The sequence below is a fragment of the Tinamus guttatus genome, unplaced genomic scaffold (genome assembly GCF_059628265.1).
Source record: "Tinamus guttatus ecotype Peru unplaced genomic scaffold, ASM5962826v1 Tinamus_guttatus_pri_ptg000346l, whole genome shotgun sequence".
Classification (NCBI taxonomy): domain Eukaryota; kingdom Metazoa; phylum Chordata; class Aves; order Tinamiformes; family Tinamidae; genus Tinamus; species Tinamus guttatus.
In genome coordinates, this window is record NW_028288880.1 from 744154 (window position 1) to 768419 (window position 24266).

The 24266-nt window shown below is 37.1% G+C and overlaps 1 protein-coding gene across 2 annotated transcripts in view; it reads right to left on the reverse strand.

Moving 5' to 3' along the window:
• LOC104576668 (regulating synaptic membrane exocytosis protein 2) overlaps nucleotides 1–24266 on the reverse strand; it is a 122080-nt gene that overhangs the window by 38947 nt on the left and 58867 nt on the right. The window contains exon 4 of one of the 2 annotated variants that reach the window (XM_088529795.1): nucleotides 9704–9921. The exons of the other annotated variant lie outside the window; for it this stretch is intronic. Coding sequence (XP_088385921.1) covers nucleotides 9704–9921 — 218 coding nt within the window. The remainder of the gene's footprint in view (nucleotides 1–9703; nucleotides 9922–24266) is intronic. 2 annotated transcript variants of the gene reach the window in all.

The following is a 24266-nucleotide window of genomic DNA, read 5'->3' on the forward strand; positions in this document are numbered from 1 at the left end:
TCTTAAACTATAGCACATTTTTATGCAATATTAAAACAAACAAGAAGACTATTGCCTTGATAGAAGAAAAAGTACATTACAGTTTTTAGAAAATCTAGGACGTGAAGTTTCTATTAAAAGGGTATTTTTTAAGTTGCTAACACATTATTTTTTCCATTCAATACATTAGCTAAATATGACAGTTCCTTAATCGTGGCAGGTTTCACATAAAATCCTGTTCAAATTTTACATTTTACAAAAATACTCAAGATATTCACCTTACAAAACTATCAGTAGTCATTATTAATGAATTTAATTAATCGCAGGGAAGTCATTTTTCCTTCACAGTACAAATTTATTCTTTACAGGTCTTATTGCTGCAAATATTACCAAGAGGAGTGCTTATTACTGTGAATATCTTCAATTAAGTTTCAATGTGATTTCACAGACTGAGCTAAAAACAGTTTTTGCTGGCACAAATTCTACCTAGATAATGGCAAAATCTAAATATTACATTCCCGTAATTAGGAAACTGGATCAAATTTGAATATAACCTTTTGAGCAGACTTTTAATTCATATAAGAGTACATACATAATTTAGGATTTCATAGATCATTCAAAAGCTTGAATCAGTAAAAAAAAAATCAATGCCATTTATATAAACACTTTCAGGAATAACTAAAAATTCTCTAAAATAGTATAAAAATATGGTTTGGAATATTCCATCATTTTGGATTAAAAGTTAGGATCGCTAAAAAATATTTCCCAGAGGTTCTCTTCGTCTTACGCAGATACAGAAAGGACATAAATTAAATTATTAGGTGACAAAAGAAAAAATAAAGATATTTTTGCCTGAGTTAAGAAGTCATTCAGATTTTCCTAAACATTCTCTAATAGTAGGAACGATTTGAGAACAACTTGTGTGTTTTTTTCCTATCATACCATACTTTGAATGACTATTTTTTGCTTCTTAATATAATACATTCTTGAACAGGAAAAGACAGCTTAACTCAATTTGAGTTGACAGCTGCTTTATTTTATAAAACTTGAGAGGACAAGAAAAAAAAAACTCTGTTCCAGTCTGCATCCCACTCTTCTCCTTTTTTACGTTGCAACGTAGAGGACTAACCCAGGATCAGGGGAGACCTGGATTCAGAGATCCTTAATTGCTGGAAAAAACTGTAATATTGTCTATTTTCCTGGAGAGTACATAGCACACATCAACTCTAGTGTTTTGTAGTGAGAAGAATTCCTATGCTACCAACTGAAGTCATGCTCTGCATGCAAAGAAGGCAAGATCCAAGATGCCAAATAAAGCATTGATAAAAGAACCAAGATTTCAGGCTAGTGGCTAGTTTGTTCATGAGTGAAGGGTCCAGCTCTCTGATCCAACCACTGCTTCTACATTTTCTGTGAATCACCACTGTTATATTTATCTAATTCTAAATCCTCTATACCATTTCTCTTCTAAGGTTTTTCTTTTAGTGGGACATACAGGTTTTGAGTGATAGCATCATCATTTCAATGTAAGAAGAAGCCAAACTGAATGGCCTGGAGATGCCTAGATAGAGATCTCCATCCATTATGAGAAAAAACAGCACAGGGGGCTCAGGAACATGCCAGGGGGCTCAGGAACATGCCAGAGTCTGCACCATTATATTCTCAATATCTGCAAGATTTCCTGTGAGCAGTATAGCTTGGGCAGTACTTAAAATTCCCATTTAATTTAATGGAGACCATAGATTGGATTCTTTCTTGTAATACAGACATAAGAAATCCTGCTGAAATGGGCAATATGGGAGCACAGTAAAACAAATCTTTTCTAGTACCACAAGATGCATACAGATGTACACGGACTGAAGCCAGAGAATTGTCCCAAGTTAGTTAACAAAGCACATCTTTAAAACACCCTTTAAATCTTGGGACACTGTCATGATTTTGATTTTGGGACAATTATTTTACAAGTTACCTTCTATCCTTAGAAGCAAATCAAAAATCTCATTTATCAAAAGAGTAACATGGATATTGCTGGTTGCATGGGCATTTTTAAAGTCATAATTTAAATACTAAGATATGACTTGCTAAAGGATATTTAATATTTTCTTCACTATAACTACAGTGAAGGAAACCCTGTGGTATTATAAAATGTTTAATTAAAAAAGATGCAGTGGTATTGAAACTGCCCATAAGTTGTTTCTGCTCTCAAATTTCATCAGGATGAAGTTAGAGTTCTTTTTAACTGAACATCTAACAAGAAACTCATATATATTATATCACATGTTAAGTAAAGGATTATAAAATCACAGAGTTTTCAAACTAGAATTGCGCTATGGAAAGTCTAACTTGTTCTGCTGAACAGAGCTCATATAACCTAAAAGAGAAATGCTCTACAAACTGAATTAATTCATGAAGAACTGTGACTGGGATAACTTTGCTTACATAACAAGGCAAAGAACAAACCTTGTTTATAGAAACTATAAATGTTTTTGGAGGAGATATGTGTTTTTTTAAGCAGCGATCTTAGGAGAAATCTTGTGCTCTGAATATGAAAAGACAGTTTAGCAGTATTCTCACACCAAGAAAAATCACCCTACATTTCTCTCCCTACTTACACTGCTAATTATGAAAAGAATGAAAGTCTTGTAGAAGGTCAAGCTTTATGTTCTGATTTCACTTACAGCTTACTCCTTTTTCCCCCTTATTGATGAGATCAGTGCTAATATAAGCAAGTTGCTCTTTTAAGGAAAGGGTTGACAACACGGCAAATCATTTTAGAAACGTTGGTAGAGTTTATTAATCATATAAATGCTTACAAACAAGGGTTTTAGTATCACCTCCATCACAGCTGCAAACCTCACAGGTGGATATCTCACTGAGTGGGTTATATAATATATATACTATAACCCACTCGGAGAGAGTTCAGTGAACATTTTGTGAGTGGGGCACTATTGCTCAGCTGGTATACACGAGCTGCACATTTTGTCCAAAAATTTTATTCTATTCCACTTCTCATTAGAGAGCTTCCCTCTCATCTGCCTGGAAGTTCTGCATACGTATGGCGTAAGGTGTCTCCTATGTGTTACATGTTGCTGTATGTCTACATATCTCAGATACTTATCTATATATGTCTCCTATGTGCTATAAGTGTGTTTCAGAGGACTACTACTGTAAGATTGCAGCTAGTACTCACTGGTGTTCAGTTTGGACACTTGAGCCATATATTTCTTTTCACTGAATGCATCTATCGCAGACACTTTATGAACTCTATGTTCCTACCTTTGGAAAGATTGTTACAGGCAGTTATATCAAATTTGCACTACATCATTATCCTCTTTCCTGCCTATTTCCCTTCTCCTAATTACGTAAGAGAACTTTTAAAAACAAAAATCTATCAATCTATTTAATAATATATAATCTTATATAATTAATAATATTTAATCTAATAAATTGTAGTTAAAAGCTTGTGTGATCAGTCTTTTTAGTTTTTTGTTAAGTATATTTATTTGTTTGAATACTCCCCATGGCTTATTTAACAAAAGCTGATTAATGCTTTTGGCAATGTATTTACCGTAATGACACTTTCTCCTTGGTAGTGGATTTAGGTCACATTTTTCAAGCAATCAGTGCAACAAATTGGCCTTAATCTCTTGACAACAGCTAATCCTATATTTCTTTCACTGTAATATGGGCTTATTCTGAAAGTCAATCAGATTATATACATAAAAAATACTGATACAAGTGTGATACTAAATATTAGAGCAATTCATTAACATTACCAAAAGCTCTCTGAAATGGAAGTAGAAATAAAAGCTCAGTACAAAAGGTTTGATTCAAACCATCTAAAGAATGACAATTTATTTTAAACCAAAAGCCAAAAAAACCCACAAACAAAAAACCAAATATACATTTAGCTCAGTAATTTGTTTCCTTATCACAGTTTATCTTATTTTAGATAACAAAAAGCAATTGATGTAGGTTTTCCTTCAGTTTCCAGTTTCGATGTGCTAAGTCTGTTAAACTGTTAAACTAAAAACCTGTTAAAACATACTCCATGCATGGTAAAAGACTGGTTTTTATATAAATCTCATCTTTGAATTGAGAAATGAGCAATTCTGTACAAGACAAATGTTCACAACAGCCTCCCTTCAAATAGATTAGCAATCGAGGAAATTGCTCTACAGGCTGTATAACCAGTGCTTGACAGACATGACTGACACTACTCTGTTTGTGGGTATAGCACTTTAGAATCTAGCTCCAACACTCTATAAACCATACAGCATTCAAAATCATGCTTTATTAGCACACATAAAATAAAATTAAACTCAAGCTTCGGCCTTGAGTTTGGCTTAGATTTGAGAGAGCTACTTCTCTTACCACTTCTTGTAAAAGAAGATTACAAAAATTTCAAAATACTTTTAAGCTTTTTCACTGGATTTACCCTTTGGACCTTTCCAGAACTGATTAAAATATAAATGTCTTTGTTTGATGGTTGATAACCATTTAGTATTCCCAACTGAGAGATACAGAGTTAAACCCATATAGAAGCCTGACCATCCCTTCTCTCAGAGCTCTCCGTCAAAAAATGGATCACATTCCAGGAATGAATAGCTAAGCACTGTTAACAGCTCCTTTGGATTTGCATTTTGTCTATTATTTTTCCCTTGCAAAGGAAGCCAGGTTTCCCCCTGGCAAGGTTGTCTTTGGAATCATGACCTGAAGGTCAGAGCACAAACCCTTTCTGTCAGATCTTAGCTTTTAGTAATGATGGATTGAATCAAGCACAGAGAGTATTTCTTTAGCTATTTTTTAATGCAGTAAAAAGGATGCAGGAATCAGAAATAAAGCCATTCTGATTCACCTGGCCACTTTGCTCTAGAATATCTTGTCTTTTACTTAAGTCTTATTTATATTTGCAGACTTTTCAAAATCACTCAAATTACATTTTTCATCCAACGATTAGTCTGATTTCAAAGTCAAAGGAAATGCAAGAATTCCCATACTCTTTTATAAACTTGGCAAAATACTGATCCTGTATTTTTTTTCCACTTAAAATTTTCATCAAATAAAAGAATGGGCAAGAAATACTACAACAGTGATGCACATTGTTAGAAGGAGGCAAAGTAACGTGAACTTTCTGAAAATACAGCTCTTTCTTATTTAATTATGAACGGAAACCAGAGAATGAGTCTCATCTATTTTTGTTTAGGTTTTCTGTGTTCTCATGATCTTAACACCCATAATTTTTCTTCTGCTTGTTCTCCCAGAGGGATAGTGATCCACACAGTTCTTTTACTGTAACAGACAGGAGTAAAGACGTCATCCAGATTTACAGCATAGGTGGATCAGAAAATTGTTTATATTGCTTATTCAGGTCTTTGTCATATTTCAGATTTATTCAACTCTTTTTCTGGAGGCTTTCCAACACAGAATATACATTAACCATAATGGAATGAAATCAAAACACCTTTCTTAGGACAGAATAGCAGTTACATCCTCTCATATTTTATTTATATTTGATTAAATACACTGATATCTAGCGCAGGGCTACAAGGATGATCAGGGACCTGGAACATCTGCCCTATGAGGAGAGGCTGAGGGAGCTGGGCCTGTTCAGCTGGAGAAGAGAAGGCTGAGAGGGGACCTGAGCAGTGTCTAGAAGTACCTCAAGGGAGGCAGTGAGGAGGATGGTGCTGGTCTCTTCTCACAGGTGGCCACCGACAGAACTAGAGGAAACGGCCACAAACTGAAGCACCAAAAGCTCCACAGGAACTTAAGGGAAAATTTCTTATCAGTGAGGGTGCCAGAGCACTGGAACAGGCTGCCCAGAGAGGTTGTGGAGTCTCCTTCTCTGGAGATCTTCAAACCCGCTTGGACGCAGTCCTGTGCCACGTGCTCTAGGTGACCCTGCGTGTGCAGGGGGTTGGACTAGATGATCCCTAGAGGTCCCTTCCAACCTTAAGCAACCTGTGATTCTATTTTTTCTAAGATTACTGTTTGCTTTCAAGATACCACTTTCACTTAGAACTTACTCTCTTGTTTGTATCATATCCTCTTTTCCTAATTTCCTAATGCTTTTTAATTGTTTCCTTACAACTCTTGCTAAGTTACAAGCAGGACCTTCTAAGAAACATTCCCCAATTAAGCTTTCAGAGCATCAGCTACTTTCTGCTCTGTACTACATGTCACCTCCAGTATTATCAGACAAGTAAAGACATTTTTTATTTTGGTATTTTAGTCATTAAATGAAAAACAACATATTGAAATTCCTATTGTCTCCTCTTCTTCCTCATAGATTCTTCCATGTGAAATGAGAGTAGGAGGAGAAAAAAAAAAGTCAAGAATTCTTACCCAAGTTGCCATCAAGAGTTCTCCTTCTTTCAGCTTTTATATGCTACTTTTCTCTTTTGTGAAACAAAAGGAGATTGCCCTTTATGTCCTTTTCTATTTTTCCCAGGTCTTACTAATTGGTAGCATTATATTTCCCAGTAATATATGCTGAATAGGGTTTGCAAGCAGGTCCATGCAGGAACTGTGATTTTATGCATATTCTACATTGCTTAAATTATTAAGACAGTTACTTTCTTTCTTCCCCTCAGAAATAACAAACCAATATAGCCTCTATTCCCTAAAACACGAACAAGAATTCCTTCTCAAATAAGCTAAAAGAATTAGAGAGAATTATTTCCCAATATTATGCCTAAATAACAAGAAATAATATATTGATACTATATGGAAAGAACAAATAGGTTACTTACAGCATTTATTGTATGCCTGATTCCCACTCCTGAAAGCAATCATCATAACTTACTTGCAAACAAATTATAGCATAATTTTAGTTATAGAAACTACTGAAAATAAAATTATGCTTTACTAGAAAGAAGCACTAGAATGCACTAGAAAGAAATTTTATAGTCAGTGATAGACATTTCTTTACTGACTTCAACCTGTGGCACAGCTTATAGTTGCTATAAATATGACTAATTTCTGCAGATCTAGAATTATTGCCATCTCCTCATACCAACAAGTCTTTTCAATTCTGCTATGTCAACTAAAGAGATACCTGGCTGACCACTTGAGCATAATATCTTCAGTTCAGGCCAGAAATGGCTTAAAAATTCTTTATACTTCAACTGGTTTCTGTATAACAGTGCTTTGAAACCTGAGTACCACCTGCCTACAAGTTAATAGAAATCTACAGCACACTGAGTATTTTGATATCAGACCTTCTGTGAATGCTTGTATCAATACATGATTTCTTTGTATAGGCATTTATCATCTGAAACAAAAACATAATGTGATAAAACAGGGAATCCAGGGATGCTGGAGAGACATCTCTGCACACGTAGAGCTTCCAGGGGCCAAACGATCCCTGACAGGTCACTGTCTTGCTCACCACATGTCCAGCATGCACGTGTGACCCAATTATTTAAAAGAAGAACATACCTGCCATGACAGTGACAGCCACATGTGGCCAGCATGATAATCCCACGATGGGATAGGAGGAGCTCAGGAGGATTTGTAGGGCTGCAGGAGCTGTTGTAACCAACTGCTGTGTAAGACAACCCGTGTCCAAGCTAAATACTCAGGGCCCTTTTGGAAAAAGTCCTAACGGCAGCAGGACTTTGCTCAGTGCCGATCTCTCCCGAGGAGGAGCAGAGGGAGAACAGCCTGCTAAAGCCATGCAGATCTCTGCTTCAGCTTTAACAGACCAAAATACAGTACTGTTTTCATGAGCTTTTCAAAACACTCATTTCATAGTGAAGGGATCAAGAGAACTTCAGCAATTTTGAAAGACTTGCATTCTACACTTCTCCATAACTGGGTATATCCAGATATCCAGCTGAGTGGATATAAGAGCGAGACAGAAATTCAGATTAAAAGCATCATCCTAAACTACTAACGCAACATGATATTTAAATCAACTCTAAGCAAGTCACACGGTGATATAGATTCCCTTTAGTGCTGAGAAACTTATTGGTGAAAAGCACACAAAGAACTATCATCCTTTTTGAATTCATTTCACATCTCTTACATTAAGTCCAGATTAGATCAGAACGAGTAATGTAGTGCATTATGACTGACATATCAACAGCTATCTGTGTGATACAGTTCATAGGGTTGCATATCTGTTTACTATCATGCAAGCAAAAATAATAGATTCTAAGTAAGTTATGAGGCTAGATTTTTTTCTAGACATTTCCCAGATCTGTATAAAGACCGCTTTGTCTTTCCCCCCATTAGTTTGATCTTGGAGAAAATACATGCATGAAATTGCCTTTTCCATAATCAGCAACTGAACTGGTAAGACAGCTAAGACAGGAATATGTATTCCTGCCTCCTAACGGTGTCATACTGATGACCTTCAGAGCTTGCACTATGTGTATTCTTTTCCCTAGGTTTCATCCTTCCCTCCTTTCTCGGTGTTAAGATGCATGTTCAGAGCTCCCTGCTCTCTTTCTGTGCTCCCCCTTCTTCTTCACCTTTTTCTTATTCCTCCCTTCAGTGTCCCCGCTTTCTCCCTTTTACTCTTTCCAAGTTTTTAAACCCTGCTCTTACAAATTTCACTTTTTAAATTTTTGATATTCCAAGTCATTCTTTTGCTGTTACTTGAGTACTTGTTCAATGTTACTTGAACATTAAACCTCTCAGCACTTCAGTTTCATCATATAAACTGCAAATTTTTCAAAGAAGCAAAAATTCTCTTAACAATACTTGAAGAGTATTTAGCACTAAGGGGCTTTCAGATAAGACCACATACTGTTAAACATTATTTGTAAACTGATGTTGAACCATACAACAATATCACACCTGTTTTGCTGAGATACTAAGTATATAACGTATCTCAGGTTTATATAATTTTAAATATATAAACATATCTATGTGAATACCTATATAAATGGCTTATTTATGTACTCATATAAAACAATTTTAATACAAGTGATCCTTTTCCACATAAAGTACACTAGTTCTACACAGCTTCCTTAATTGACAATGAGAGCATTGTTTCATTTATCATTTTTCAGAGTGCATTATATGGATTTTCCCTGAAATTGGAGAAATAAAAAAAGTGTATAGGATTTTAAATGTTTTGAGTGTCAACACAGAAAAGTCTGGCCATTTTTGCAAGTTAGAATATTTCAGTAACAAATTTTAACTGACATAACTGGAAATGAGGAAGATCATTACGGGTGGTAAATATGGTTGTAGGCTGAAAAGAAAGGAATTAAAAAGCAATAAAATGGTTGTATTAATGCAGCAAAATGCAATACACAATCTTGTCCATGAAAACTGTTTTGTTTCAAAATAAATGGTCCATGTTGAAATATGAGGAAAAAAACATTGAAATATGCAAGCACTATTCATAAGCAAAGAGAAGGAATTTTGCAACTGCAGTTTAGCCATTCTTCACCAACTATGAAAGAGAATTCACCAAAACATCAGTAGAGCAGCTCACGCTGGTTCCTGAGAAGCAAAGAATTATTACAGCAAGTCGGTTCTAGCAAGGCGAAAAAAACAAGCCTCAGTCCAACCTGAAAAGGATATTTGCTAAAAAGATAAGTTCAGTAAGTGTCCAGATAATCAAGAGTTTTGACCAATTTCTTCTCTCCCTAGAACATTGTCGATGAGGCAACGTCAGCAGCATATCCAAACAGTTCGGCTGTAACACCCGCATGAGACACCCATTTACACCCTAATTCAAGAGGGAAAAGAATCCAGTTCCTACCGGTTTGGCTGAGCTGGGACGTGCTGCGGCTCTTCCGCGAGAGACCCACGATGGCCACCATCTTGGCGCCGATGCTGGAGCGCCTCTTCTTGCCGCCGCCGCCGACGGTGCCCACCGCCGTGTCCGACTGGCTGCCGTCGTTCTTGTCCAGCGTGTACATGTCCCCGCCGATGCTGGTGCTCTTGGTCATGTTCTTTCCTGAGGCGCCCATCTGTCTGCTTTGCATTTTGGATGTAAAGACACTGTCAGCCAGTGGATGGATAAACAGTGCAGACAAAGAAGAGTAAAAAGGGGAAGACAGAAAAGGACAGGTTTCAGATGGAAGGTTTTGGGACACTGGAGGGTAAAAGCAGCTAATTCACACAGGTAGGGGTTGTTTTCTTAGAGGTAAACAGGAAAAACTTTAATTGTTGGGTTCTTGCTTGGTCTCCTGTAAACATACTTGACTCATCCAAATTTTGTTTTAAACAGTGAGCTCTTATTTTACTCCTTACTAGCAAAAACATATCGGTGATTTAATTTATTAAAATTATATATGTAGAATTTCTTTAAAATTATATGCAAAAAGACTAGTATGCTCATACACATTTTTATTCTGTTCTTAATGATTTCAGTGTTGCTCTTCTATATTTTACTTATCAAATCACAAATATTTTTTCCTCTAGACTATCAACTAAGTAGATTCTGAAAAAACGAAGCAAATGAAGCACCAAAAATGTCATTTACAGTGCTGCTTTTTTTTTTTTTTTCAACAGGAAACCACAGGTGCAGAAACCCAACAGAGAGGAATAATAGTTACATGTGAATTTTTATCTGATCGGATTCTGCTTTGTTACTAGAAAGCATTATACTACATTGATATCTCATTATAATAGCTTATAAAAGTAAATAGTCAATGGCTGATATGAGAAGTGTTTTCCATGCTTTTCCATACATTAGAGCCTTCAGTAAGTTAAAGCAAAGGGACCTCCTGGTTCCCCTCTGTTTGATGACCTTTCTGCAGTCACTATAGTGCATGGTTACTTAAGAAAACTCTGAGAATAGGGTAAGAATAGGTCAGGTGAAAAGAGAATTTTCTTCAGTACAAAACTTATCATCTAAGTTATTATTATCACCATCTCACTTATACGTCTCTTCTACTCTTTTCTTGAGATTCATCTATCATAGTATCAAATTTTTACCCTTGTCCACACATTTCTTCTGTTGAGCAATATAGTGATGTTGGACATTTGCCATCCCCCTAAAAGTGCCATTATTGCCAAGTATTAATTGTCACTGTAGAAACAGAACTATGGAAACGCTGAAAGTGCTTCCTGTTGTTTATTACCATCTCAGCTTTTAGCTCTTACGACAAGACATTTGTTTAATGATAATTTCTTCTGTTAATGGTGCTGACATCTAAAAAAATGTTACTTATATATTTATCAGAAATGTACCAGTAAATGAAATGTTTTAATGAAAGCAGATCAAAAGCAGATCGTTGTACAAAAAGGCAATAGTGAGGATACCACAGCCCAGGACATAGCAACCTAATAACACAGTTTTCAAGCCATTAAACAGAAGATCAAACTGTGGGCAGGCTGACACACAGGGGACCCAATCTCCCAATGCTCCAGGTAGAGGGGCTTTTTCTTTGCACAGAAATGAAAGTCTGCAGCAAGGCAGCAGTACTCATCTAAATTTTGCCCTGTCATATGATATGTCTGGAGAAATATCCATAATACACAAAACAATATTTTGATTTCACTGAAACTTCCTGCACAGAATTTGGATCCTTATAATTCTACTCAGTATGACTTATCTCATTAACAAAGCCATGCTACATTCAATGTCAGGCAAGCCACAGAGAAAATAAAATGTGGAATATTTCTGGAAATATTGGAAATAATTAAAATCATAACTACAAAATCATAAAATCATGAATACTTTTTCCAGAACATACAAAGGGGTTAGAACAGTGAGGCTTTGCCCCTCAGCAAAGGACTCTAGAGTGGATTTAATTTATAAATTCATACATACATATATTAAAAAATATATAAACACACATACTTATACACGAACACGTTTGCTTCTCTGCCTAGGAGAGTATGAAAATAACCCAGACTGGCTGAGGGGCCAGTTCTGTTCAATGAGCAATAGTTCTGTGATAGCTGTGATCCCTCTTTGGGCCTTTGGGCTGAACAGAGAGGTTATAAACCACTCACACTTTCATATTTTTGCTCATATTTTGCTGCATAATTAGGCATAGCACTGTCACCCCTTACTTATAATGACTTAAATCTATTTCAGAAAAGGAAACTTGTGTTGCTTCTTTATGGATTTTTTGCAATAAATGTGCCGTCGACAAAAATTATCCAACAAATTAATATAGTGCACTCAAAAGCAAAGTCACTGCTAAGTCTTTGCTATCTGATTAAAGGGGAAATGAGATGAGGCATCTGATTTGGAATAATAATCCAACTCTTTAAGACAGTTGAGCACCATTTTATAATGTTTTTGCCATTTGATTGATAGTTCCATTTGCATGAGGAGACAATATGCTTGGAGCATGAACAGAGGAAAATACAGGAGCTGGTTCATCCAGGAAGGAGACCTTATGCGTGATATCAAAAAATATTGGGTGTGCTTCCTAAGGAATTTAGCAGGAAAAAATGGGTTAGGATCAACAGCTGGACAAGCACAAAACAAAGTTGAGAGATAGAGAGCCTTAGTGTCCTTAATGACCTGGATGAAGGCACAGAGTGCTCCCTCAGCAAGTTTGCTGATGATACCAAACTGGGAGGAGTAGCTGATACCCCAGAGGGCTGTGCTGCCATCCAGAGGGACCTGGACAGACTGGACAACTGGGTGGTGAAAAACCTCATGAAATTCAACAAGGCCAAGTGCAAGGTCCTGCACCTGGGGAGGAATAACCCCAGACACCAGTACAGGCTGGGGACCGAGCTTGTGGAGAGCAGCTCTGCAGAAAGAGACCTGGGTGTCATGGTGGACGACAAGTTGACCATGAGGCAGCAGTGTGCCTTCGTGGCCAAGAAGGCCAATGGGATCCTGGGGTGCGTTAAGAAGAGCGTCTCCAGCAGGTCGAGGGAGGTGATCCTGCCCCTCTACTCAGCCCTGGTGAGGCCGCATCTGGAGTATTGTGTCCAGTTCTGGGCTCCACAGTACAAGAGGGATGTGGAGCTGCTGGAGAGAGTCCAGCGCAGGGCCACAAGGATGATCAGGGGCCTGGAACATCTGCCCTATGAGGAGAGGTTGAGGGAGCTGGGCCTGTTCAGCTGGAGAAGAGAAGGCTGAGAGGGGACCTGAGCAGTGTCTAGAAGTACCTCAAGGGAGGCAGTGAGGAGGATGGTGCTGGCCTCTTTTCACTGGTGGCCACTGACAGATCTAGAGGTAATGGCCACAAACTGAAGCACCAAAAGTTCCACAGGAGCTTAAGGAAAAAATTCTTAACAGTGAGGGTGCCAGAGCACTGGAACAGGCTGCCCAGAGAGGTTGTGGAGTCTCCTTTTCTGGAGATCTTCAAACCCGCTTGGACGCAGTCCTGTGCCACGTGCTCTAGGTGACCCTGCGTGTGCAGGGGGGTTGGACTCTAGAGGTCCCTTCCGACCTTAAGCATTCTCTGATTCTATGATTCTAATTGGATAGATAATAAAAAAAGATTCAGAATCTGTGGTAACCAAGAAGCTGTGTTCATACCCTTTTCACCCTTCCTTCTTACTGCATGCTAGTGTGTATTGAGGCACATTGGTAAATTTAACACTAAGAAAAGAGTGGGATAAAACGTGGGTAAACAGAAAGGCACAGAATCAAAAAAAAAGGGGCAGGATCTCTATTTCTGGGGCCTTTTAACACTATGACAACTCACCGATAAGATGATTAAATCACACGCTGTATTTTCTTTTAAACTAACACTTTTAGGTATTGCTTCTTTGAAAGCAGTTGCTACAGAAAGTAATTCTCCCTTTCAACACTATCCTGCTTATAACGAACACCAGAGAGAGCTAGGAAGAGCAGTGTCAAGAAGAGCTCCTATCTTCAAGATTCTTCAGTTCCTCTAAGAAACACAAAATTATAGCCATTTAATGATTAATGTTATTTTAACTCATGTTTTCTAAGGGAATATCATTAGTAGGAATGTGTTGTCTGTCAGGCCCTCTTAATTTCAATGACTTTTAATCAGCTGTATTCAAAAAACATATCTTTGGAGAGAAACCTTCCGCTTTGGGGAAAGGTTGTCCTGTAATTCTTTTTTCAGTCTCTAATACTTCACATGAGATTTAATTCTTACATCATAGGTTGACATTGTTTTTACTGTTTGCAGAAAAACCTATTCCACTAGCGCATTTTTCAAGAATGACAACAGAAAATCAGTAGGTTTCTATAACGCTGTTTTATAAATCATATTAAACCTTAGCAGAGGTCATAGCAGTGAAAACAGAAATCCTTTTCTCTCATAGAACTTGTACTGAAAAGAAAGCTCCCATTTCCTGAGTCTAATGTGCCTTTACCACACTGAAGTACTTAATGCGCCACTGCCCAAAATATAGAATTCTATCACAACGCAGGGCTTGCAACAATCACCCTATTACACAAAACAATGTGCTTAAAAAGGCTGGCATGCACACAAGGTTGCCATAATTTCACTGGGCAATAATGAAAGCACTATGTATTAGAAAGATCTGCTCCTTTGGTGCTGTTTAATGGCTATTATGGCAAAATGAAGATGCGCTCTGTATATCTGCTAATAATGAGATAGACTTCTTTCAGCCAGGTTTTGTTGACCACCTAAGAAAAGTAGGAATGAGAAATCAAATAAGGATATAAGGCAAAAGAACTTAGATTTAGAATTGTGTGTATATTTCGATGCTAGTACCGACAAAACTCTATTTTCTTTCCAATAGGTTTCTAAAAATATTTGCTTTAATTCATTTTTCTTTTCCAGGAAAACAGCAGCAAGAACCACAAAACAAACAAACAAACTGAAAAACAGTGAGGAAGACATCTCTGCTATGCTCCCACCTAACAAACATCTCTTTCAAAAAGCAATCAGATAGCAGTGACCTTTTCTTTCTTTGATCACTCTTTCTCCAAGGCTTGAGAAACAAGTCCTGAGAGGGTTGCGAATGGTTTATACTGTCATTTGAAGTATATCTGGAGTGCTCATGAGGAGAATCAGTCTTGATAGATCTTTGTGATCCTCCCTGGTGAGGCTACGTCTGGACTACTGTGCCCACTTCTGGACTTCCCAGTACAGGAGGGACATGGAGCTACTGGAGAGAGTCCAGTGAAGGGCTACAAAAATGATTAGAGGATCTGCAGAATCTCCCATTTGAGGAGAGGCTGACAGAACTGGAACTAAAGTTTGGCCTAAAGAAGAGAAGGCTGAGAGGAGGTCAGTGTATACAGATACCTTAAGGGATGGTGTCAAGAGGATGGGGCCAGACTATTTTCAGTGGTAGACAGCAAGAGGACAACAGGCACTGGCCACAACCTAAAACTCAGGCATTTCCATCTGAGCATGAGGAACAACTTTACTATGAGGGTGACAGAGCCATGCAACAGGCTGCCCAGAGAGGTTGTGGAGGCTCCTTCTCTGGAGATCTTCAAACCTCAGACTGATCCTGAGCAAGGTGTTACAGGTGACACTGCTTGAGCAAAGGGGTTGGACTGGATGATCTCCAGAGGTCCCTTCCAACCTCAGCCCTGCTGAGAATCTGGGATTCTTCTCACACTAAGCTATCCCTCTACCAAGACTGTCTTGTGACAGTGTCAGAAATTGATTATTCCAAGAAAAAATAGGGTGGCTTATTTTCAGATTTGATTTCTTGCCAAAGTAACAGTACTATAAAAGGGACTTTGAAGTAAAAGACTAAATTCTACAAATCTCTCTCTTAACCGGAAACAAAATTGACTTACCCCTTGAGTTTTCTTCACATGTATGCACATCCACAAACACACATCTGTATCATCTGTATCTACATCTATATAATCTATCTCTAGTACTCATCTAATCTATAAAAATCTGCATGATTGGATCCTTGTAAATTAATAAATAGCTAGTGGAAGCATGTAATAAAATTAAATTTATCTGTAAGTTGTCAAAATGTACATATGTAATACATAATATGAACACATTGATATAAAGCAAGATCAAAACTGTGTAAGACTAAAAATGAGAATACTTTTATTTTGGGAACCTGAAACCTGGAACATCTAGGTATGTACTACAGTATTCTAAAACTAACATTAAATAAGAGTAATTCATGACACGAGGAGTAGAATTAAACTAGAAATACAATTTTCAAGGTGCCATGTAATATCTTAAAAAAAATCCTTTACAATGAGAATATATACACAGATGAGGAAAAAAACCCTGAAATGTAAATATCCAAGAATGAACGACACTATTCCTAATCACATATGAATAATAAGATAGTAATTGCCCTTATTAGAATGAAAAGGAGGACAAAATCATTAGAAACCCCTGCTACCTGGCACTCTACAGAAAACAGCATGATCCTGAACTTGGCTTACTGGGGCACCACCTAGAAGTAACACGAGTGGTTACTCTTGTTGGGGTGTTGGGCAAAGCTCACAAGGGAATGTTGCCCCTTAAGTTACCCCTAAACTCAGGAAACCACTGGAAGACACTCAGAACTGCAGATAAGTGTTTGCTAAAGTACAACAGGAACCCCAGAGAGATGCTCCAGTGCTTAAATTTTCAAAGAAGTCAAGAAAAAGGAACAATTTCTCTATTTGGCCTTCCACTTCAGTCATTCTTTTCTAGTTCTTCTTAGTTGTGAGAAGTAGTTTTATACACCTGTTCTAAAATACAGTATTCCTCTGCAATCTCTTCACAAGTAATAGAAGGAAAACTAAAATGCAAGTTAAATGATGTAACAGGTAGGCATAAAAAACCTCTGCAGTCTAACCATCAGTCATCCCCAAAGTATTCTGTAGAAAAACGCTCTTCAAAATGAACCAGAAAAAATACATTACATACAACACAATACAGTCGAAAAGAAATTATAGGACATCTGTGTACAAATGTTCATTTGAAGTCATTAGTGGAGAAGAAATATCATAGAATCATAGAATCATAGAATGCTTAGGGTTGGAAGGGACCTCTAGAGATCATCTAGTCCAACCCCCCTGCACACGCAGGGTCACCTAGAGCACGTGGCACAGGACTGCGTCCAAGCGGGTTTGGAAGATCTCCAGAGAAGGAGACTCCACAACCTCTCTGGGCAGCCTGTTCCAGTGCTCTGTCACCCTAACTGTTAAGAAATTTTTCCTTAAGTTCCTATGGAATTTTTGATGTTTCAGTTTCCGGCCATTTCCTCTAGTCCTATCAGTGGCCACCACTGAAAAGAGACCATGACCGTCCTCTGCACTCCCTCCCTTGAGGTATTTATATACACTGATTAGATCCCCTCTCAGCCTTCTCTTCTCCAGGCTGAACAGGCCCAGCTCCCTCAGCCTCTCCTCATAGGGCAGATGTTCCAGGCCCCTGATCATCCTTGTAGCCCTGCGCTGGTATAAGTAACTGGTATAGTCTTAAAAATATACAGGGTATAAAACTGTATAGTCTTAAAAATATACAGGGCCAGACAGCTGAAAGGAGTCAAAATGACAAATACTCAACTACTGGAGATTTAGTATGGTCCCTATTGCCCTATACCACATCTAGAGTAGTAAAAAAATGGGCCTGTGCTCTGACGCTGAGAACTTGCATCCACACACTGAATTTACACCCTCCCAAAAACCGGCTTCCCTCAGACCTGCTGCCTACTGGGAATAGTCCATGACTCATATAATGTTCTGAATTATGCCTCCCATTACTTGGGAATGCCAGCTGTCCTGCACAAAGGTGGGTCAAGAAATATGTAAACAGTCTGAACGGTATAGATGATCACAGGACAGTGCTGTCTATTGGTATGGACATAGCCTTTAATTCTTTAATAAAACTAGGAATATCAGATTGGTCTCAAATTCTGATATTCTATAGTTGTTCAGCCCAATTCCAGATCATAATTTCTCACCTATTGCTTCTAAGGAAAAACAATCAAAACCACAAAATTGCAGTTATCTATTGCTTTATGGAAATGCAATATTATATTTCAGATTTTCTTAAAGGCATTACTCTTCAAAACCTCTTTGGCAAGACCATTTACTTCCAAAACAGGAGAGCATTTCTTCTCTGGAATGATCTGTGTTTGCTGTCCAAGTTTTACTGACTCCTACTATAGATGGTAATCAGAAACTACCTGGTTCTTCCCTGGGGTTTTGTCAATATTTGTACCAAATTACAAAAAGATCAGAAAACACTGTTTTTTTGAAAATGATCCTTTCTGGAGTTGGTATACCAGCCAGAAGCTCATACTGCAGAGTGCCTAAGGAAATCCTCATGAGAAGATCTTTCATTTAGTCTTCCTATCACCTGCTTTAAACAGACCTTTCTCTTGATATCTAAGAAGGAAGGTGATAGACAGTCCATGTGGTTTGAGTTAAATCCTTTAACTGGAGGGCAGATTTCACAATGCAAAAGAAAGGTGCCTCTAAAGAAGGCAGCGAATCTGCCTCAAAGCCACTTGATACTCATCAATATAGCTGGGAACTCTTGTACCATGTAAGGTGGACTTACAGTGTGGACAAACGCTGCAGACCCTGGATAAATAGGGCCTTATAAAAACTTTGTTTAATCAGTGGATCAGTAGAGCATTGTTGATTTTGGAAATAAAAAACAACAGTCAGAAAATTCACTGTTACGATTCTCACAATATCTGGCTGGCCTATTTTTGCTCCAAAGGCATATTTTTAATGGGCCTACAGAAATTACTTATTGTGGAATTAATCACTAAATAATATTCTTGGCTGACGTCATGCTTTCCATGAGAGCAGCTACAGGCCCATTAAATCCTCCTTGTTTCATATCTACCAATTGGGCAATGTCCTCTTTCTCTGTAGTTAAAGAACCTGCAATCTGGCTGCCTTTTAACAGTTGGTAAATCTTGGATGGTATCTCACTTAGTTGGTCAGACTCTTGCCTGGGGAAACAGGAACATTCTTACAGAAACTGGCTGATTTATAGCAAATGCCAAATTTCCTCAGGAATATTTCATTTAAGATGGAAAAACAAAACAAAACAAAACAAAAACAAACAAACAGCAAAAAAGGACACCTGGGAACCCTTCCTCTCTACGGTGCCTGTTGAGATTTACAATATGTGACAAACCAACCAGAATAGAGATGGATGAATTACAGTGACTTGCCCCGGAAAGCTGTCATTGCTATAAAGAGCAATTATGAAGTCTGACATGTTGAAGAACCTTACTAAGATTTCTGCATGCATCATATGCTGTTGAACAGGGAAGCACTATCTTGTTTTTTTTTTCTGTACATTAAGTAATCCAAAAGGCATAATTATATTTCATAATGTTATTATGAAAGGGCAAACTAAAACTAGCTAAATCAACTGATTTAGTCATTCTCCAAGGACAAGATACAAAATAACAAGATAAAAAGGCACTACAACCCAAATCAAAGAGAAAGAATATTTTCAAATGGGGATCCAAGACAAGTAGGAAACACCTTACATTGAATTCCAGATAAAAACTTCTGGACGTATGGATTTGTACATAAGAAAATATAAGAAAAATCTTTTCTTACTTAATACAGCCATTTAACAAACTCAGATCATAATCTCTAAAGCACCGTCTGTCACTGTCACATTTTTCTCAAATTATTTAAAAAAATTGTTCTTGTAAAGAGAACTCTTCTCCTTTCCCTATCTCATTTGCTAAAATAATACCACGATCCACCCTTCACTGATTTTCCTCACTAATGCACTTTCAAGACAGATATTTTATGTTGGCAGATGTAAAAAGCCTCTTCCTCTCTCTTCAATAATCTTCTAAGCTGACATCACACCTGTAAGAGTTCTTTTAGAATGAAGTACTACAAAAATAAATAAAAATGCTTTTATGACCTACATAGCTACTTTTCCAATCATTATTAGCATTTTAAATACGAAGGAGAAGATACCAACTTTATCTTGGTAAAGGGATTTTTGACAATTTATCTATTTATTTACATCTTTTTGTTTGTTTGTTTGTTTTTCAGTCTTCCTTACTGCTGAATTGGGAATGAGAACACAGCATTTTGCTTCTGTGTCTGATTTATATATGTCAAGGAGAATCAGATTTTTCAGGTTTCATTCTTTTGCCCAATATAAATTCAGTATCATTTACCTTACTTCTCTGGTAAGTGACTCCTAACTGAAATAAAGCACTTGCACTTCGCAAAGTGAGGAGCTCAGTGATATACTGTAATGTCCCAGGGAAAGGATTTTAACCATCCTTCATTTGTTGAAATAGCTATTTTCTTATCACTTTTGAGCCTGAGGACTGCTGAGAATTTCTTTTACAGATTTAACAAGCAGGGAAGGAATGTTAAAACTATTTCTTAAAAGCCCTTTACTCATTTGTAAAGGTTCTCATTTCATTGATTTGCTGAAAAAAATAACAGAAATAGCATTATGGGGACAGATGTGATGTAGGAAATAATATTTCCATAAGACCAATGCATCTGGCCAATGCATCCACTCATCTCCAATCTGCATTACAGAGAGACACTACAGGTTGAAATTATAATGACTTAAGTCTCCTGAGACTCTCTTGGCCAAAAATTATTCTATTAACCCATTTGTAATATAAATATCAAGAAGTTAGCAGATTGACTTTAGGTAAGGTTTATTTTATTGAAATCATAACAAGAGAGTTTGTGGAAAACAACAGAGCTTGTAATTAATCTTTTTAATGGATTGGTCTAATCATGGAGTATTGATCTTTTTCATGAGAAATTAATTACTGAATAAAGTAGTCAACATATTTTGTTACATATTTTATTTTTCAGAGAAATGACCTGAAAATTAAAGTAACCTAGTATTTATACTATAAGGAAATAACTGTTTTAAAGGTATCTTTAATCACAAAACAAAAATATCGCACCAGTTACTGTACATAGGGTGACTTGAATTGGATCTTCCCCACTCATTTATATATCCAGCTCTGGATATTCCTGTCCACTGCATTTTACCAACCAATAGATGTATGGCTTTTTCTATATCATGCCTGGAAGCATTTGAACAAAATTTAAACTGTTTTCAAAAAAACTAGCAGCTGAATTTTTTGCATCACAAGTTTTTAATAAAAGTTGTTGCTATCTTACAAAGAATAAATGGACATTTTTTTTACTCAAAGACACAATTTATAACAAATTTTTAATTTAAATTAAATTAAACTTATAGGTCAATGAAAATATTCCATTGATGTTCATCTACTCTGAACAAACTTTCAAGTTTTCAGCTTCAATGAAAAGCTTTATTACTCTTTTAGCAGAAATTACTCCATGCAGAAATCTCTTCCTTTGATATACTGAACTAAAGCAAACATTTAACATATGGTTGACTTCAAAAGAAACCTAGAAAGAATGATAGGTAAGGTGCAAAAGTCTTGCATTAGTCATTTCTCATTTTGGTTGGACATACATTTATAAAACACAGTTTATGGGAGCTCTGAAAGCTCAGCCCTAAGGAAACAGAATTCTAAATAAAGACTCCTTGTGGAACATCAGCCACAGTTTTTGAGTTTAGGGAGCTAAGCATTTTCTTTAAAGAACTGTGGCAAAAAAAAAAAAATCCATCTTCACCCTTACTAGTAGGTTATCAGCAGGCCTGATTTAAAACTGGCAGTGGGCAATTTGGCTGAGTGTCCCTGCAGAACTGCACCTTGTGGGTATTTAATGCAAAAGTTAGAATGTTATGTGCTTATCTGAACACATTCCTGAATTACAGGCTTCCATCAGAAAGAAGTCAGAGAGGCATCATTCTGCTTTAATTATTAATGATGCTGATTAAATCACAAAGTACAACTATGCTGCAAGCTGGCTTCGTGTTGGCCAGGTTTATTCCCTGAAGAATTCAACACGAGCTTTCTGAAACGGAAAGCAAACCGCAAATAGATAAAGCAAACCTTAAAACTACCATATGCCCCAAACCTAAAACTACTATAGAAATAAGGTAAAATCAAGCCTGGAAAGTGAGAAAAAAAATAAAATTGGACAGTATAAACTCTCAAAAACATGCGGAGATTAGAGAAACAACATATTGCCTTGGGGTTTGCCATAGTCCATCATCTTTATTTACTAAACTGAAATTATCTATAAGGAAAATGTTTTATTTAGCAAACACTGACAGCTGGAAACCTTCTGAAGATCACCTTGGAGGAACTGGATAGCCCGCACTAATGAGACTACCAGATCTCTTAAAAAAAAAAACAAGCAGCTTACAAGAAGCTGGGGCTTCCATAATACGATTTTCATAAGAACAGACCAGAAAAGCCTGAAATCACTACTGCCTTTACCAGTAGCAAAGACAGTTTCATTAGGGGACCATGCTGAGATGTCTCTGTCATGAATCAAAACTCCCCGAGCCCTGACAGTCTTCCGAGTGCCCTCCATGCCTGCTATATATACATTGGTGCTCTTTAAGGAGAATAAAAAAGCAGTCCTGTGTTGAACAACTGAAATCTTGGTAGTCTTTCTAGTACATTTCCTAGACTTCACATGGTTTGCGTTCTGTGAAGATGTTCAGTTCTATCATCTGCCTTATAGTCCTTTGCCTTCATACTACTGGTACCAGTGATAGATTTGAATAGCTGGTAATACTGGAGATTTAATAGACTTTAATACTGAGAGTATCGACTTTATCCTTAGTGGCCTTGAATTTATATGGCTAAAGGGCTGTCATAACTGTAAATATTTTAGGGCAGATGGATCATCTCGGTTAATTCCAAGTAACTGCCTTAAAAACATTTGAATAGAATTTTGAGAAACAAGAGCCTAACCCATAGTTGTTTTCATATTACCAACAAGGTGTCTATATTGGGACAAAACCAGTACCTGTATTTTAAAAATATTTTCATAAAAGAGCAAGAAGAAAATTTATGTTTGATTATTTTTCATATTCACCTCAACTTCTTGCATGTCTCAAGGGCTTCCATATGCCCTATTTTTAAAAAGTAATGGTGCGGAGTTTTCAAATAACCTTTAGTAGCAGGAATACACACAGACACTGTTCATACAGTGTTCATACAGACTGTTCTAAATGAGGTATTTTCACCTCTCCACCTGTTAATAATGTGTACTTCCAAACCGATTACTTCATTATTTCCCAGGGCATAAAAATTAGTTTACTAGTGTAAAGTTTTTGGCAGCACTTATTAAAGTAAGTCCATACATCATTTGTGCCAACTGAAAAGTAACAAGAAAGAAAAGTTTGCCTAATGGGTTTGATGGATGGTATTGAATATTTTACAACTCTGTAGGAGTTTTTATAGAGTTCTTTCCTGTATGTCGTTTATGTAAGTGCAAAAGAATAATGGCCAAATTATTGGCTGCATATGTTGCTACAGACCGAATTGCTATTACAGATCTTGAAGATCTGCCTCGGTGTGGAATACTTAAACAAGCTAACAAATCTACAGAAAAAAAATGCAATCTTTTGAAGTCATGCTTTAAAGGCAGTGAGAATTTGTCACGAACTGCTGACAACCTCTTTACAAAACCAATAAAACTAACAAAGTCTTCTTGAAAACAGCAAATAGCTTTAGGCACTTGGATTTCAGATCCACAGACTGGTAAACAGTGAGCAGCTCTCTGCTTGTCTAATTAAAAAATGTACAGAACAGTCATGTTGGGCATGCACAAAATAAAGCTGATGCATTTTTATTCAAGCATTTTTTCTCCAGTTGCCTGAATATTGTGATCTGTCTCTGAAAAGAGCTGGTAAACCCTGAACCAGCAGCCTGCAGCTCCTGATCCCATGAATGGCAAGGTCATTTTGTTCCCCCAATTACCTTGGGAATGGCCAGGGATTTACCCCTTAGCTGTGCTGCACTGAGTGAGCTGCAGAAGCACAAATCCACCAGTTCTAGGATGTTATTGCAGGATCTATCAGTCTCCTATTAATAAAAGGTGCCTGTCCTATTTTACTGCAAAGATTAGGCACCATTAAGGTGTTTCAACCATTAGTGCAGTTGGAGCAACCACTATAATTGCTCTGAAATAGCTTTAAGAAACCAAATAGCACACGCACACTGAAAACAGATACGTAATGTTCGCTACCTCTTGCACATTTTTTGATATTTTTACCAGAATTTAAGTTTTAAGAGAATGTTACTCTTCTTTGCTGCTACTGAGGAGTTTGCTCATACTGAGTTGACCTGCTTTTCATCCAGCTTTGCAAAAATTGCATTTAATTGATAATAGCTGCCATCAGTGTGGAAGATTCATAAAAATTGAAATACTAAAGTTACAATATAAAGGAAATGTAAGAAACAAATGCTCATTGGGAATCAGTTTCAAAATCTATATAATTAAATTCTCTAAATATTTTCAACTGACTCACACACAGAAAAGAACTAAAAAGGGAAGGGAACTTGGGCTGAATCTTTACAAACCACAAAAGAAATGACATGAAGAGCATAAAGAACAGTTAGGAAGA